The sequence below is a fragment of the Palaemon carinicauda genome, chromosome 21 (assembly GCF_036898095.1).
Source record: "Palaemon carinicauda isolate YSFRI2023 chromosome 21, ASM3689809v2, whole genome shotgun sequence".
NCBI classification, from domain to species: Eukaryota; Metazoa; Arthropoda; class Malacostraca; order Decapoda; family Palaemonidae; genus Palaemon; species Palaemon carinicauda.
Window position 1 is genome coordinate 91,237,395 of NC_090745.1, and position 20,000 is coordinate 91,257,394.

General features: G+C 34.1%; 2 protein-coding genes across 21 annotated transcripts in view; one reads left to right on the forward strand and one right to left on the reverse strand.

Annotated features, from left to right (window-relative positions):
• The window catches only part of LOC137615035 (uncharacterized), a 23,536-nt gene extending 20,822 nt beyond the window's left edge, over nucleotides 1-2,714 (forward strand). Inside the window, exon 2 of the mRNA XM_068344669.1 lies at nucleotides 2,388-2,714. Within this exon, the coding sequence (XP_068200770.1) occupies nucleotides 2,388-2,714 (327 nt within the window). The remainder of the gene's footprint in view (nucleotides 1-2,387) is intronic.
• LOC137615324 (homeotic protein ultrabithorax-like) overlaps nucleotides 1-20,000 on the reverse strand; it is a 1,252,187-nt gene that overhangs the window by 243,848 nt on the left and 988,339 nt on the right. The window lies entirely within an intron of this gene.

Here is a 20,000-nt window from a genome sequence, read left to right on the forward strand (position 1 = left end):
TAGCCGCTCTTATCTGATCCCAACTCGTAGCTCTCAAATTCTTTTCCTTTTGGCCGTTGGGTTAGCGGGTAAAACCTCGATCAAGAGGCGTTCACTTAGGTTTCCCTTGAGAAGCCAGCGTGGATGACAGTTACGTGAGGAGAATAACTACGGCCCTCTCTTGGCCTCATACTCCTCATACGTGCTACCCCATCCCCCTCTTTCTCCTGCCCCTATACTACCCATCCTCTTCCTCCTCGACCATCCCAATTATTCCATCCTTACCTAACTCTGAGATGCCTTCTCCCACCTATTCTATTCTTTCAGAACTTTTCTTTTAAAAACATTTTAAATCTTTCAGTTTGTCCAGGCAATCTGCATCACAAATACCGACGAAAATAAGCACCATCAATAAAAATTTAATTAGAATGACAAGTCATTCGTTTACCAACTTGTCCTAATCTCTTTTAGACTCTGTGACCGTGAATGAAAATGTTATCATTAGTGCTAATTGTCATAACAACTTTCCAGCAAAACAAAGCCCTTTTCATCGTCACAATAAAGGCATCTCACCATGTGCGTATTAGCCTACTCTTGTATAATTCTATAATCAAGACAAAGGTGTCATCGATACACGAGAGAAAAGATATTGATTATTTTTACAATTATAAAATTTAAAATAGGACTCAAATTACACGAGTACACTCATACGCTGTATATATATACTGTATATATATATATATATATATATATATATATATATATATATATATATATATATATACATATAATGGGATTAACACTAAGAGACAGAAAAAGAGCACCTTGGATACCAAAAGCAAACAAAATTAGAGAATATTCTAACATGTAAGAATTAATTTACTGCAATTTTTCGAAAAATGAAAAACAAAAATTAGTCAAAAAAATAGTCGTAACAACAGCGTGAGGGATATTTGCTGAAACTAAAATAAACGTTCTTTCTTGTTATTTTGAATTGATTATAACGTTCCTTACGACTTACAGAGAGACTGGAATTACAATCTAAGCAACTAATAGATGACCGCTGACGCAGCGAAAGTTTTTGAAAGGAAGAGAAATAATAATTGGAAGAGAGAGTTACCTTCATTAAAACATCAGAATCTATTACATCACATATCATGCCGACCTCTGAAACTATAATGAAAGGCTCAGCAAACAAATTTATATTAGATTTCGTTGATCAAAGCATTTATGACAAATATTTATTCCATTGAAATTTTATTAGTGATCTTTGCTGTGTAATGTCTCTACAACGAAAATCCGACACTGATATTGAATATCTATTTTCATCAAATGTAGCTATTGCATTAGCTTAAACAACATTTCACAATGCCACCTGAAGTAATGAGAAACCACTTTAAAAGAATACTTTCTCTCTCTCTCTCTCTCTCTCTCTCTCTCTCTCTCTCTCTCTCTCTCTCTCTCTCTCTCTCTCTCTCTCTCTCTCTCTCTCTCTCTCTTACTTTTAATTCGGACTCGCCACCAACCTCCTATGCTAGACAAGGCCAGGATGGATTGTTACTCTTGGACTCATGGGGGGTTACTGCTCCCCATTCCGTCCCCCAACAACACCAACTAGAGCAAAAAAGAATGGGGGGAAAAATGGGGATTTTTAGCTTCGTTACCCAATGTTTTCAAGATACTGAGTCCCTGTTTAGGCCAACTTAGGAAGTCAATACACTTAACGTCTCAAATGTAAATTTATATTTTCAATGCATAATCGAATATGAGAGAGAGAGAGAGAGAGAGAGAGAGAGAGAGAGAGAGAGAGAGAGAGAGAGAGAGAGAGAGAGAGAGAGAGAGGTTTAATTTGAAATGAATGGTAGATACTGGGATAACCGTTATCAATCAAAATCGGAAACCATAGGGATATTAACATATATATATATATATATATAATATATATATATATATATATATATATATACATATATACATATATACATATATATATATATATATATATATATATATGTGTGTGTGTGTGTGTGTAAAAAAGGCATCATGTGATAATGACACGATATACGACGCGATAACAGGAAGATGAAATGTCAGATATGAGAATCAAGTGTTGCGATGAGAGGAAGTGGAACAGAGGGATATTTCGAATAATGAGAGAACATAAAATAGCATCTGGAAACCGATCAAAGACGATAGACTTCACTGTGGTATAAAAATATAGTACAACCGGCAAATGAAATATTTGATAAAGATAAGCAGAGGCAATGTGTGTGTATGAGAGAGAGAGAGAGAGAGAGAGAGAGAGAGAGAGAGAGAGAGAGAGAGAGAGAGATCGTCGCTGCTTTTGCTGCTGCTAGGCTAGTGGTCTTGTAGCAGACATTTAAACTGAGGGCATAAATCTTTGGAAGGAGGTGGTGGAGAAGGAGGAGGGGGAGAGGGAAGGAGGAGGAGGAGGAGGAGGGGGAGGAAGAGGAGAATACCTCAACCCATCTGATTCACTTCTACAATGCACCCATGTTTCTTCTTCTGGACGCATGCATCGACTCTCGTTTATTTATACACTGGTGAATTTAGGAGACAACCCAAGAGACTTCAGCCGAGTTTATCAATTTATAAAAGTTTTTAGGGGTCGGGGAAGGGAAGAAGAGTGTGAGGAGGAGGAGGAGGAGGAGGAGGAGGAGGAGGAGGAGGAGGAGCAGGAGGAGGAGGAGGAAGGAGCATGGCAGTGTGGCTAACGTGAGGTCGATGGGGGAAAAGAGGACCTCAACTCCTCCCAGTGTTCCTCTACCTTCTTAGCCTTCGATAAAGAGAGAGAGAGAGAGAGAGAGAGAGAGAGAGAGAGAGAGAGAGAGAGAGAGAGAGAGAGAGAGAGAGAGAGACGGGGATGGGAGAAATGTTTTCTTATTCTTAGCTCGTTATCACAGCAAAGAAAAAAGTTTGCTTCATTGATACCAAATGGCTATTGCTGTAGAATTTATTAGTTTCATAGAGCTTTTGCTTACATTTGGTGACACTGAATTTTTATATACAATATTCAATTATTTACACTCTTTTGATGTAATTCAAATAAAAGATGAAAAATAAAATTAGAAAATTATGTGAAAATGGCACTTGAAGATTTCAGGACAAAAAAAAAAAATCCAACATTCGGAGACGTTCAATATTTCATAAGTACTGGGCCCATTTCTGATCTTCAAGATAACATCAAGTATCTAAGATAACAAGAAACAAAAAATCAGCAGCAGCTCTGATAAATTCTTATTTTCTAGAGCCATTTTCAGTATATCATCTTCTAAATGCGAGTCATTCCTCAAAGAGAAGTCACAAAAATTTTCGCAGATTCATATAAAAGGAATAAAACATATAAAGAGAAGAAGGCTGTAAATCAAAAGCTTAAATTACCACAAAGGGAGAGGGGAGGTGGTAAGAGGTGGGGAAAGACGGAACCTTCTGTCTTTATTAAAACAGATACAACCATACTTCCTCTCGCGTTTCTTAAAATGGATTATGGAACTTCTTAAGAATTTAATTTCATACTTCCATGCATTATGAAAATAGAAATAAGAAATATCTGGTGGACATTCATGGGACCCATATTAATAAATCACACATTCATAGAAAAACATTCTTAATTGTGTTATTATTATTTGAACTGGAGGATAATCCATAACCTGCCCATTTTGCATTAAATGGAAATTACATAAAAACCACTTTTTACATCCATAAAACTTCAACTTATCTTTTCAAGCTAAGAGTCAGAAATATTATTCATATCATATAGGTAGAAGCATAAACAGACACCACAAAATGTATTCACTTTCGATACATAAATCTCACCGGAGAAAAGTGTCCCTTAAATTCACTCTTTTTAGGGGGGTGGGGGTATGGAAAGGGGGACTTTCCAACGACCCAAAAGAAGATGATCTTCAATGAACTCTCCAGATTTCTATTTTTCTTTTCTTTCTTCTTTTTTTCCTCACAAGATTTATGGTAATTCTGAGACTGAATCTGCGTGAAGGATGGGAGGGTGACTGGAGCATAAGAAGAACATTACCTAGATCTCGCTAAAATTATGGGGTGAAAAAAAAGAGCGAGTGAGAGTTATATATATAAAGTATATATGTATACACACACACACACACACACATATATATATATATATATATACATATATATATACATACATACAGTGAGAGAGAGAGAGAGAGAGAGAGAGAGAGAGAACACGGGGCTTGCATTTGCATGCTCCGTATTTCGATTCCAGTATGCTTAAATGATTCTAGAGAAAAGAAAATAAGTGATTAAGTACCAGTTCTAAATGGGATTCAAAGCGAAGCTATGCGACTTACATCCTAATCATGAAAGGACAATAGGGTACCGGAACATGAACACCTCACACACATATACTTATATACATACATACACACACACACACACACATATATATATATATATATATATGTCTTATATATATATATATATATATATATATTATATATATATATATATATATATATTTATATATATTTATATATATATTTATATATGAACACCTCACACACATATACTTATATACATACATACACACACACACTCACATATATATATATATATATATATGTCTTTATATATATATATATATATATGTCTATATATATATATATATATATATATATATATATATATATATATATATATATATATATATATATATTATATATATATATATATATATATATATATATATATATATATATATATATGCACACACACTACTGTATATATCAAGTGAATAAGGATATCATGTGAATAAAAGGAATTTCAAAAAACACCACAAATTGAATTTCTTATGAAAATGAACATAAATATCGACAGTGATTCGTTGCATCGAATAAATTGATTTACAGCATTATCACTAATGTTCCTTAACTGACCTCCCAAAGACGTGATTTGAATGGATAGAAAATAAGGTATTCAAGATCAACAAGAACAAAGTCAGTAAGCTAGGGATTGCCTCTACCGGACATGCTGACGTTAAAGCTCAAAGTTTAATCATAGAAGCTCCCCCTTGTTATACACTGGCCGTTACGATGCTCAACCTCGGCCTCCCTTGTTAATAATAGCAGCTGTGCTAATGTTCGCTATTTCAAAAGCAAAGAATTAACAGTTATGCCAAGGAACACAGCAGTCTAAACGAGGTCGATTTATACAGAGAATTATTCGCATTGCTCCCGGCAATAGAGGTGGAACAGAATCCAATCTTACTTTGAATCTGGAAAATGGAGCTTTTGAATTTTAGTTTTCCAGATTGGAAATACGGTTTGAGAGAGAGAGAGAGAGAGAGAGAGAGAGAGAGAGAGAGAGAGAGAGAATATTGCAACAATTTATTTTCTTTATTCAATTTCACCTCTCATTTTATTTCTCTACAAAGTTATATAGATTTTTTCTATTTTCGGAAACTTCAGGCCTGGCTACAACATGATGAAATTTAATTACAAAACTGAATTAAATAGCCGTGAAAAAGGCAATGATATTTCCAGGTTATGGCATTGTACTTGGACACACTTCGGTAAAATTGGCAGCGTTACTGTTGTTGCTGTTGCTTCTGCTACTGTTACCACTGCTGATATTGTCAGTGCTGCTGCTGCAGTAGTAACGAGAGAGAGAGAGAGAGAGAGAGAGAGAGAGAGAGAGAGAGAGTCTCTGAAATTGTGATGCGACGGCAAAATATATATCCCCCCTGATAAATCACTCTCCGAACAGTTGTTGGGCGCAGCAGCTGTGCGTGATGGTGGTGGTGGAGGTATAAGCGGACGTGGTTGTGATGCTGGAGGTTGTGATGATAGAAAGTGGGAGAATAGGATGATGGTTGTGATGATACGGAGTTGGCTGATGAAATGGATGGTGGAATAGATGCAGGTTTGGGTGACAAGAGAGAGGATAGGTGGTGATAAAGGTGTAACGAATACAAATTGTAAGTGATGTGGGTGTGAGTGGATGTCAGTTGTATTGTGATGTTGAGCATAGGGTGGAGGAGAAGGGAGGGAGGCGAGTTGAGTTAAAACGGTGACTGTTATATCAAACAGGAACATAAACCTCATATATTTTCATCTACTTAGTTATTCATTCATTCATAGTCTTGTCGGAAAGTTACGAAACGTTACATGTTCAAAGATGGCTTTAAACTTTATTCAAATCAAAAACTTAATTCATAAATATTCTTATCATGCTTCGCAGTTCACTTATGAAAGACATTTAACGGCAAAAATGTTTAAAAGGAAAACTATCAAAGTTGATATTTCTGGTGTAGCGGTAGTGTATGACGTTGGAAGAAATGTCATAACTGATGACCCTTGATATTCACAACGACGATAGCAGGATCATGTTTCATGCGTTAACATTCAGAAGAAAAATCAAGCCTAAGTTATTACTTGTTGTGATCTAATACACACACAAATGTAAATAAGAAAGAATGGAAAAACACAAAGTGGGTTATGATAACCAAGAAGATTTTTAAGTCAGACCGATCGCTCTGACTACATTCATTCGGAATAGAGGTACTTGAAAACATTACAATGTTTTTTCTTCTAGAAATACCTGTCTGTGGATTATGAATATAAATCGCTAGAATCTATAAGTCTGTACGAAACAAATCATTAACACATACAAAAAACTAATGTGCATAAATGGAAAATCAGTTACCCACTGTTAAATAAAAAGACAAACTTGTCATTTGCATATAAGGTTTTATTTTATAAAAAGGGATAATTTAACATTCCATTAAAGGAAAATTTAAACATAAAAAACAGTAAGAAAAAAAAAATAATATGGATGAACACATTGGGAGCCACAAAAACCATTCTATGAGAGATTTTTTCAAAAATATTATAGGTGGTAATTAGACAAATGATACAATAAGAAAATGAAGGTTTAAATGAGTTTTTAATTAACATAATTCAACGTTGTTTCGAGAATAAACTGTTTGAGAAACGACAATAATAATAATGTTTGATAATATGATTAATAATGTCAACTTTAAGAAATTATATACCAACTGGCACCAGAAAATCGTGGAAGAACTCTTCCATCAAATTGTCGAGTTAATCCACAGCTTTAAATAAAGCATTAAGTCATCGCAAAAGACAAAGCAATTACGAACGTCTAAGCGTTGCTTCAAGGAACTTGAGCGAAAACCTTTATATATTAAAGGTTTAGTATAATTTTTGATACATACATACATACATACATTCTTACATACATACATACATACATGTTTGTGTGAGACAGATCATCTTAAGTTATGGTACAATTAACTGATCACTTAAAAGGGAATGTCTATTTTTTCGTTTTTATAACAAACTTTAATACAAAACACTGAATACAAGAAAGAGACAACAGATGAAGTAACTTCATTCGTGAAGATACAATTGATTCATATGCATTTTATATATACACGCAATACATACTTGGTAACTTTTTGAAATGCCTACTCGTGTCTTCATCATCTTGTTCATTAGTCCTGTATAATCATCAGTACCATCATCCAAGCAATTGTAAATCCAATAGTTACTAGCAACTAAAGTAAAAACAAATTTCTATAAACTTTATGTAATGTTGCTGATATTAATAATAACAAACTCAAAGACTAAATCTTACTTTTACTCTTCAATGAGTAAAGTTTTTTTTTTTTTTTTTTACCAAATCTTAAATAAAATTTTGAAAATTAAATGGTTATGCATAAAAGAATAAAACATATTGGATGGTAATTATGACGATTTTTTGCATTAAATTCATCCTAGTAAGTAATTTGTAATTCATTGCATCTTGAGTAAAAGATGCGGATACCGAAAGAATAGTAACCATGGAATATCGAATACCTGCCAATCTACATATTTGGGGAAAATATCAAAATCAAGGCAAAGCAGTCCTTTCACAGTAATGTTGACTATGAAAATAAATGATAAGAGCATTTATGAATCATGAAGTAGTTTTAATGAAGTAAGGCCTTAAACCAGAAAAAAAAGACTTAAAATTGTTATGATCAACATGCTTTAAGGCTCAAATCGCGCATATCAACCTTTTTGACATGATATATTTGTAAATGACATATTTTTTTCTACGTGAAAACTCCATGTATAACCATTTTCGAACAGCATATTTTGGCCTTTCACAAACAGACGATCCACAATGATAACAATTGTTACATTGTTGTTTTTGTTGTTGTTGTTGTCATTATTATTATTACTATTACTGAAGTTGTTATCTTTCATATAATCAATCACAATAATAATCTAAGATAAACTGTAAAACAATATTGTTTTTTATATCACACTGAAATATAACACAGTGAGCTTTCGAGAACTTGGTCTCCTGTTATAATCAGTCTGAAAGGTTGAAAACTAAAACCTTGCGATGGAATATTGAAAATAATTTAAACGCAAAGGGCTAAACACAGCTGGGTTGTTTACAACGAATCTCTTGGCTCATGTAGCCGAAATGTAGACTGCGTCCCATGTTGCAGGCGAATATCCGGCAGTGATTAACACATCGGCCAACCAAACAATTATTAGCCCAAGAAGACCAAAGTGTTTGATTGGTTTATGTAAAACAGCAGAATTGCTCGATAATATATCAAGATATAACTTTTAAACACTGATTGCAAAAATTCAATTGCTCTTATTTACATTTTTGTTCCAAAACCCTCTTGGAAAGTACAGGTTTTAGAGCAATTAGCCTGATAAATAAGATATATATATATATATATATATACACACACATAAATATATATATACATATATATATATATATATATATATATAAGGTCTCAAAATCTCTCTGTATTGAATTTCAGTATGAAGGACTTTGACGCCAAAAGAATTATTGGGATTCTAGCTTTCAGTACATTATTCAAGGTAAGCTAATACTACTCCTAAAAGAACAACAACAATGATAATAATAATAATAATAATAACAACAACAACAACAACAACAACAACAACAACAACAACAACAACAACAACAACAACAACAACAACAACAACAACAACAACAACAATAATAATAATAATAATAATAATAATAATAGGAAGAGGAAAAATAAAGTTAAGCATAATCTAGTTCAAGCTCAGAGAAAAATGTAAGACTCAACAAAATATTCGAAGACAAAAACGACCACTTTCAAAATATATTCTCAAGGACCCATTATAGCTACCCGGCCAGAAGTGAACCAAATGTCAATGTCAAAGCTAAACAATTAAATAAAAGGAGAGCACATAATCAAAGAGCATCTAGTCAGCAAGGTATAATTCAGCTTATTTATTTTATGACCAGACATAGCCTGCTTTCATGCTTGAGAAGACGGAGAGTAAAATGCGACAAAAACTTGACAAATAGGGCATATTATATTTCGTTGGTTTGAACATTTAAATAATGGAGATAATTAATTTTTCAATTTACACAATTCCATTGAAGGCTAGTAAAAGTATGAATCACAAGGACGCATACGAATAAGAACCCAATTACGAAATACGGCGTGACTTTAAGGTAGTTAATTACTCTAGATTACAGTATGATAAAAGCAATGTTAAATACCGAAAATAAAAAACAAATCAATTGAAATGAAACCCCTCGCAATTTCACTGCCACTTCACGGTACTTTACAGTTTAAAGAAACGACAGTATATGATTTTCGCAGATGGTATCCCAGCAGAGGTAAATAACGGCAAGGAAATAAAGGAGGAGTGGCGAACTATAGTTAATTGAAGATATATGTATGTGTATGTATGTATATGGTACATACATACATGCATCTCAGATAAATATATGTTACAACAGAACGAACGCACCGTCAATACGCTCATGGTCTGCATACACGCAAAAACCAGTTACATAAAAATAGCAAGCACGCGCAATTTTTTTTTGTACACGTGCACGAAAGTCCTTATGTTTTAGATAACATTGTGATGTCGGGGTTCCGAGATAAAACGTTGGCCAAGAGCGGAAAGAAATGCTCCTATACCCCCACATATTGCAATACCCGTAGCAGTGATAAAATACTCGTAATAAATAAAAATATATTAGGTGTAGTCATGTTTCTAGAGGAGCGGGATAGGGCGGCTGATGGATTATGACACCACAACGGGATAACGTCCGACATTGTTATGATATACGATCCTCAAAAAGATACGAATGAGTGGCGAATGGTTTCGCTCCTTGCTCCTGATACCACAGACACAAACATACATAGAAAAAATTAAAAGAATTATGAATTTGAGTGTTATCCAGAAATGACTAGAGTATTTCGAGGACAGAACTTTCCGTCAAAGAATAACGGATTTTTTCTTTGTCAGGAAAAGAAATTCCGTGTTATTCTATAAAAAAAAAAAAAAAAATTACAATGAAAACGTCAAAAATATGAATACACTATCCCTAGTAGAAATTTTAATTTTGAAAAGTTACAGCTATTATCTAAGTAAAACCAAAAGCTAGAAATTATGAAAAATAAGAACCATAGTACACAAATTGTATATTAAAACAACTTTATGCCAAGACAAGACAGTTCACCATTGGGCTTTTGTGGCAACAAACGAAACGCTATCATTAATACCAATTTCATTTTATCTCAAGTTTCTGGACGGCATTAATCTAAATAAAGATAACAGAAGATAAGCTATAAAAATGATCGCAGAAGTAAGAAGCGTTTCCCATTAATCTCATCTGTTGAGAGAGAGAGAGAGAGAGAGAGAGAGAGAGAGAGAGAGAGAGAGAGAGAGAGAGAGAGAGAGTCGAAGCATTATTTTATCAGGGCAAGTAAATACATTATACGGCAAAGACAACATAAAGTATGATTGAAATTCAAGGAAGAAATAACATCTAATTATACTCATCACTTGAAGGTTATCACTAGGAAGCAAAAGCTGAAAGAAAGTCATAAGCTAATATGATATATATATATATATATATATATATACACACACACCATATATATATATATATATATATATATATATATGTGTGTGTGTGTGTGTGTGAGTGTGTGGTTTAAAGTTAATAGATGATACTTTTTCTGAAAATGCGAAAATCCTCAACTTTTGAAGTATTATGAAAGTAATTTGTAAAGAACACACAAACTAAATAATAATAATGACAATAATAACAATCATTAAACTGTAATAAATAAAATCTTAATTATAATAACAGATATATAAGTTAATGAACTAACTTTGTATACACAGAAAAATGCTGTAATCTAATTTTCTGAAATACATATCTTGAAAAGTTATAATTGATATACACAAACTATTTAAACATCTGTCTGGAATTATTTGTTTTGAATGTACAGAAATTATTTTAAAACCTATAAACTTTAAGGTAATTGAGAGAGAGAGAGAGAGAGAGAGAGAGAGAGAGAGAGAGAGAGAGAGAGAGAGCAGGTCTCATTAACCAACGACAAAACGGGCTGTGGCTCTTGCGAAACGAGGTAAATCGCAAAAGAACAACAATAAAGATTATGATAATACTCATATTTAAACCATTACAATCACAAGACAAACAAGCTGCTTACAAATGACAAACTAGCAAAAACGTTTTAAGAACTTGGAGAACAAATATAAATCAAACAAATGGTACTCAAGTATTTGATAACAAACTTGAGTCATGAAGAACAAAATAAAAATACATATCAATCATATCCATCTCTCTCTCTCTCTCTCTCTCTCTCTCTCTCTCTCTCTCTCTCTCTCTCTCTCTCTCAATATACGGTGAAATAACATTTAAAACAAATCGGTAATCGTATGTCCCCAATCCTTAAAATTATCGTAAGCTGTACTCTCTTTATATTTCTAAGTAAATCTAAGAATCGATTTAGATTTAATATTAATATTTTTGGTAATATCAATCTGGAGATGAAACATGAAATGAAAGTAATTTCCAAAATTACTCCTCAATGTATAGCCGTTCATTAACTGGAGCCATATGCAAGCGAATAATAAAGATTATAACAGTGAATAAGTATGCAATAAACGAACAGAGCTAAGTTGTCTTATAGTTATGAGATAAAATTGTAGACACGAACAAACAATAATCCCTAAAAAAGACTGCAATAAACATAAAACATTTATAGAGCACAAAGCAAACCAAATGGACTAAATCCTCAAGCAGTAAAAACAAGCAGGAGCGTAAGATTACAAGTGCTGAAGTGGCCAATAAAGTTTCAAATAAAAGGCTTCCTCTTAAATTTGACGTCCAATCTGGCGCGGTAAATTATCCCCTTCCCCTTCGTGTCTATTATCATAAACATCCCCCTCCATCTCCCCCCCCCCTCTTTAAATAGAGCGCCATTAGTAGATTATGAGCGTATATCAGTGCGGCTTCTTCCTTAATTCGTTCGGTTCTCCTCACCCGAAAACTAGAACTGAAGTCTTTATTCAACACTAAACTTTTACTCATAAACATTCGCACTGTCACCCCAAACAAGTTAAAAGCTTCTAAATCTCTGCTAAACACCCTCTCCTTCCCAAACCCTTTCCTCCCTTCCCCATACCCTGATTCACCCCCATGTTCCCACCCCCCATTAAATATTATCTCTTCCTACTACCACAACAGCTAGTAAAGTGTAACGCCGTATCTTTCTCTCCCTCCAGCACCCATTGATAATGTAAACCTTTCCGTTGTATATTTCAATTCTCCTGTGGCGAGGTGAAGAATTCGGAAGCAAAGGGGGGGGGGGAGAATCAGGAGAGGACGAAGAGGGGGATAAAGGAGAAATTGTGTCCGCAAAGGGATAAAAAAGAAGGGGGGAGAGGGAGGATGCTTTATTGAATAGCGGTACGAGTAGTGTGGCTTAGGTTGCTCACGATGTGTTTATTGGGTAATAAAAGTCACAACGATCTCACTGCCCTTAAGTTTGGCTGCTCACAGGTGAAAAGCTACTCGGAAATCTCTTACCGTAATCCCCTGTTCTTTTATTTGCATTATTTCATTTCCGCTCCGGTGTTTTCAAATAACCATAAGAGAAATGTGAACTGGAACACCAACTCGACCCTAGGAAAATGTTTACAATTCTACTCTGTAATAAAAATGAAATGTAGAAAAAAAAATAAGTCGGATGAAAAAAGTTGAACAAATAAATAAACGCAATCTTCCCACAAAAAATATTACAACAATTCAAATTGAAAGAAATTAATAAAGACTATAAAAAGTTTCTTGACAAATCAACTCTTGATCCTTCCGTCTCTCCAAAGTCGCTCTTTCCTTCTCTTCATATACAGAGCAGCAAGTGATCGTTCTCAGCGGCATTCTCAAAATCTTACAGGTGTCTCTTTACACTCCCCTGGTCTACACCGATATCACACCATCTGCATTCAACCGGACAGGAATGGCCCGTAAAAGTGAGTGCTTTGACGATAAACTCCAGGCGAGGAGGACGACCTTCTGCGGCGGGACCCCGGCGTGGCCACCCGGGGATACAGAAGCCGTAGGGGGCTACGAGGAAGAAGGGGGCGGAGGTGGTAGGAATTATTCCCTGATATTTCAAGTCTTGAATCTGTTCTTTACAACCAGTATTTACTCCGCTATTCAACCCTTATTTCCGTAAAGGTTCCTAAAAATCAATAAACAATGTCTTGAAGAATTTAAGTGAATCCTAGACAAATATGGACGGAGGAAAAGGAGGGAATACGACCCCTAACCCGCACACAGACACACCACACACACATATACACACACCGTGTTGGGACCCCAAACCTGGTTTGCTCATAGTTTAAGTGGGTCATTCAAGGTCGTAAAGACGCTCGTTGGAGTTACTTGATGGTCTCTTTTACAACTGGCGGGGCGAGGCTGGCACAGCTTGGAGGAATTTTAGCAGATAGCTGGTGGTTCATTGAGGAGAAAGTGGTTTTATGAATGAACTTTTGCCGAGGAAGGGGGGATGAGTATGGGGGATATTAGGGGGCAAAGAGTAATGGGGAAATGGGAGGTGTGTGTGTAGGGGGGTCGAAGAAATGGTAGTAAGATTCGTAGTAGTAGTATCATCGCGTTGGGAGGGTGGAGTTGAAGGGGTTAGGAGTTATGTGAAAATAGGAGGTGAGGGAGGAGGTTGGTGGGTGAGGTAATAGTGGCAACATTCGTAGTAAAGTGGAGGTAGTAACTCAGAGAAGAGGAGGAAAACGCAGAAGATTTGGAGCAGAGGTAGAAACGGTTGGGGTCAAGATCATTATTGGGATATTTTGGAAACTACCATAACCTTAATAAATTCCTTGCAAGAGGATGAAGAGAAGGGATGGGATTTTATGCTTTTTAGATACCAAAGGTTATAAAATATCTTATTGGAGAAAGGAGTTTATATGAGAGAGAGAGAGAGAGAGAGAGAGAGAGAGAGAGAGAGAGAGAGAGAGCAAAAAAAAATTCTGAATTTTATGAGTGATAATTGAAAGGAATACTCCTTATTGAGAATATTAACTATAAAAAGAATGTTAAAAATGTGTTTAATATGATAATCTAAGAAGAAAATTACATTGATTAAAGCTTCCCAATTTAACAAATTGATAACAATATGGAAGTAAAATTGAACAATAAGAAAAGGTGAATGTTAATACTAGTTTGGAGTTGCAATTTTCTTAGAAAAATGATAAAGAGCGTTTTGGAATATTCTTAAAGGAAGTTTTATATATGCAATATAAATATTACATTTTGTAAAAAGCCTGCAAGGTACCATCCCATAAACTGAATACAAAATGCAAAGAAAAATTATAGAAGAATTAGTGGAAATGTGTTAATAGATATATTTAACAAAATAAATATAAGAGGGGGAAGCACAAAAAATAAATATCGTAAATTAGATAAAAAATAAAACGGGAGAAATGACGAGACATGATGCGCTAAATAAAAATCTTGGGAACCTTACAAACTAACGTTAATATAAAATTGTATTAGGGGAAAAACATGTCATGAAGAATCATGAAAAAAGTAAACATTAAAAACCTATAATATTGAAAATCAAATACAAAGGCCTTAATAGAGAGTACAGTACTGAGAGGTCCATATTAGGTATATTCGTAATTAGGGAAACATTCCAAGAACGATAAGATTAAATTATGCTTTGAAATAGGTCGGGCGATAAAAGATATGATCATAATCTGGTGTTAAGATTGATCGCGGATATGAGAAAGTGACAAGCCAGAGAGAGAGAGAGAGAGAGAGAGAGAGGTGGGGGGGGGGGGGTTAGGGGGTGTAGAGGGGAAGCACCTTACTGAGCCTTTCATTGGCGGCCATTTTGGGTAGTTTATGGGAGCCGAGAGAGGCAATATTACGGTGTGTGTGCGTTTGTGAGTCAGAAGACGACCAGTGCCGGGACTCTAGCCCCCTCCTCCCACCCCCGCCCCGTTTCACGCGGCATATGCTTTAAATGTTTGTTACCTCTGCCAAGAGATGTTTAAGAGACTGAGACTACCGTGACCATCGTGAGGCGAGGCGGAACAAGTGGCCCAACAATCACCAAAGGCAGTTGGGTCAAGTTATGAGCATCAGACCCAATATCTTGGGGTAAACGTCGAGGTGGTGTCCCGCCACATCGTATAACTTTCCCCGGCCGGATCCTTCTCCCCTACCTCTCCGCCGGGGCCACAAACAACGCCCCCCACCCCTCCAGCCATAGCGACACCACCTATTCCTCCAACGTCCCGCCACCCAGGTATGATACGACGGGATACTTTATTTTATCGTAAATTGCAAGGTGCTGATTGGAGTGGTGTGCGCTGTTGATGATATTTATGAAGTGACTGCAAAGTTATGAACCTCAGGAGAACTTGAATTACCATTGTTAAGGCGGGCGATTCGTTTATCAAAGTACATATGACAAATGAATTTACTACAGGTGGGGGGAGGGGGTCATACGCACAGTAAAGGACAAATCTTAACTGAAGACTTCTTTGCTTTGGTCTGAAGTTGTTTTAATGGTCTATGTGGGAAGAAGAGATAAAAATAATGGGGTGATTCAATGAACGGTGAGGGAATCCCTTGACCCTGACCTAGTTTTTGTTGTATTCTCACGTACTTTTTAGGCTGGGAATTATACTTCTTATAATCATACTGCCAGAACACACAATCACATATATATATATATATATATATATATATATATATATATATATATATACACACACACAGTATATGTGTGTGTCTGTATGTGTATACATATATAAAAAAGCTTATAATTATATATATATATATATATATATATATATATATATATACACGTAAAGTGAAATGATAGAAAATACAAGGAATAGACTGCTATATATGAATATATTTCAAAGACACGATACGATGTTTTTTTCGTGTTTATATATATATATATATATATATATATATATATATATTATATATATATATATATATATATATATATATAGACATATATACATACGTAAATCTAAACTAACTTTGAGAAGGCCGTATTCTCATAAGCTTGAAAGAGTACATACATGTATTTATTATTTGTGTGATCTTATTTTGATAACAAGATTACCTGTTTAAACATCATTCTACATTCCACAGCACAAGTGAAATCCGCTTGAGCGAAGGCGAGTAAATACAATCCTCGCGAGCATATTGACAGAAAGGGAGAGTTGTAGCAACAACAGTAAATAACAGCAATAGCAACAGCAGCACCTGTAGACCAAAAGCAGGAGGAGTAGAAGGAGGAATACATTACAATCTTGGCAGCTTCGAGGGGCCTTCTAACAAATAGTCTCTGAAGAATTGACACATATACAACCCTCTTGAGAGTTGTTTATGGGTCGCAGCGATAGATATATGTTATCTAACTGCACAAAAGTCTTCGATTACATTCCACAGTCAGTTTCTCCTTCCAGCAGCATCTAATAATATTTCATATGGGAAAAGACACCAAAACTTAGGATCGAAACCCACAGGGACCAATCGTCTGTCTGACAACGGCATCTAAAGACTTTATTCATTCAGGATTAATGTGAAGCGGGACACCTGGTCAAATCCTGGAATGATTACATGGTGGCTTGGAGGTAGCCTGGAGAAGATGTTACCTTACATACCTTAACACAAACAATGGTGTCAAAAATACAACCGAGGTATTGGTAGTTGCAAAAGCCGTAACAAAACATGTTTGAGAAGGAATTTAAATGTGGAAAGAGACTATAAGAAATCTTGATCCTATGAAAATTCAATTATATGAATCTTTGATACCATGACAATTCTGTTATAAGATATCTTGATCCTATGGCAATTCACTTATACGAAACTTTGATACCATGACAATTCTGCTATAAAAAATCTTGATCCTATGACAATTCAGTTATAAGAAATCTTGCTCCGATGAAAATTCAGTTATAAGAAATTTTGATACCATGACAATTCAGCCACACAAAATCTTGATCCGAGGACAATTCAGCCACACAAAATCTTGATCCAAGGACAATTCAACTATAAGAAAGTTTGATCCATTACAATTCATTTATAAGAAATCTTGATACAATAGCAATTCAGCTATAAGAAGTCTTGGTACCATGACAATTCAGTTTATAAAAATCTTGTCCCATGGCAATTCAGTTTAAAGAAATCTTGATACCATGAAGATTCAACTGTAAGAAATCTTAAGCTCATGGCAATTCATCTATAAGAAATCTTGACCGCATGACAATTTAGCTTTAAGAAATCTTATTTATGCCATGACAATTTAGCTTAAAGAAATCTAGATCGCAAAAATTCAGCTAAAAGAAATGTTGATCCAAAAACCTCTTGATCCGATGACAAATCAGTTAAAAGAAATCTTAATACCACGGCAATTCAATTAAAAGAAAGCCTGATACCATGACAATTCTGTTAAAAGAAATCTTGATACCATGACAATTGTGTTAAAATAAATCTTGATACCATGACAATTCTGTTAAAAGAAATCTTGATACCATGACTATTCTGTTAATAGAAATCTTGATACCATGACAATTGTGTTAAAATAAATCTTGATACCATGACTATTCTTTTAAAAGAAATCTTGATACCATGACAATTGTGTTAAAATAAATCTCGATACCATAACAATTCCATCAAAAGAAATCTTGATACCATGACAATTCTGTTAAAAGAAATCTTGATACCATGACAATTCTGTTAAAAGAAATCTTGATACCATGACTATTCTCCTAAAAGAAATTTTGATATCATGACAATTCATTTAAAAGAAATCTTGATACCATGGAAATTCAATTAAAATAAATCTTGATACCATGCCAATTCTGTTACAAGAAATCTTTATATCATATCAATTCTGCTAAAAGAAATCTTGATACCATGAAAATTAACTTAAAAGGAATCTTGATACTCCGACAATTTAGTTAAAATAAATCTTGATACCATGACATTTCTGTTAAAATAAATCTTGATACCAAGACAGTACAGTTATAAGAAATTTTGACACCACGGCAATTCATCTATAAAAATAACTTGATGCTATGATAATGCAACTGGAAGAAATCTTAATCCCAAGACAATTCAGGTAAAAGAAATCTCGATCGTAAAAATTCAGCTAAAAGATATTTTGATTGATCTCAAGAGAATTTAGCAAATACAAATAACACCACATAACTATATCTTAAAGACATCAAACAAATATTTCGAGCCATGGAATAATCATCTATACATAACGGGAAAGCAATTTCTTTAGAAATAAAAAGGACAGTTGACTTAATCTGCGAAACAAAAGATACTACAAAAGATAAAAGGAAAACTCATGCACTGATGACACCTAGCCATTAAAATATTGACCTCTTTAAGGATATTTTCAAACGTTTGAAGTATATAAAGTTTAGTAAAGAAACCCTAGTAAAAGAAAATTTTGCTAAGGGTAAAAACCAAGATAATTTTATAAAATATACATTAGTAAAGCATAAAAGAATCATTTGACATATGTACAATTTTCATAAAAAAAAGAAAAAAAAGAGAAAAAAAATCTAATATAGACGCATCAGTAATGTTAATTTCTTGGAAAATATTAAAGTATAAACTATGTTGTCTCGTTTCAGCCAATATAGAGACCCTTTAATTAAAAAAACGAAAATAACCGACTCAACGACTGTATAATATATAATAAAAAAAGTATCAAAGTTGTAGAATTAACATATCATATAAAAATACTGAACTAATAAAAATACTTGATAAATAAGGAATTTCGAATGATGTAATTACATCTACTGTTGATTATTGCTTATTGAATTTACCAGCCATTATCATTCAAATTATTTATCCTCGTATGTATATAAAAAATATAAAGTTATACTATAAAACCTGAATTATTAGTAGAAACAAAACATGCTATTAACCAAGCTATTCAATATTTTATTTTTTCTGTTCCCGCAGTGAAAGAATATCTCATTCGAATACAAAAGGAGTTTGCCATCAACTTGGCAAACAAATGTAAAGTTGGAAATTAAAATTATAATGGGTACTGAAAATTTCGAATAAGGGAATATATCCAGTAAACCAAATGGTTTTATAAATACTAAAGAAATTGGATAAATATCAAGTATTGTTAAAAAAGACAATTTAATTTAAAAAATACGCTAAGGACCACAAGTAAATTTCAACAGTAAGAGTTCATTGGAAGTAAAAATTAATTCAATCCTTGAAGAATTCTTAGTAAACGCTACCTAATCTTATACAATAGGATAAAATAAAAGCACGTAAAAACGATTGGAGACAAAATCACTATTCTTGCCGTTAAAGTTAAATGTATATTCGACGTTAACAAGCAACGCTATGGGTGAGGAATAAGCTATATAAACAGACATTTTCCCATACAAATAGAAATTCCTTGGAGGAGAGGTTTCCTTCGCCTAAAAAATTCGTAAAATAAAAACTTCCTAATAAAAATCATACCACGAACAAACAGATTTTCTAGGGATATTAATAAATTAAGTGACGGAATAAATAAATGAAAAATTAGCTTTTCAACGCAATCATTCCCACAAATTACGCACTTATATAGACTC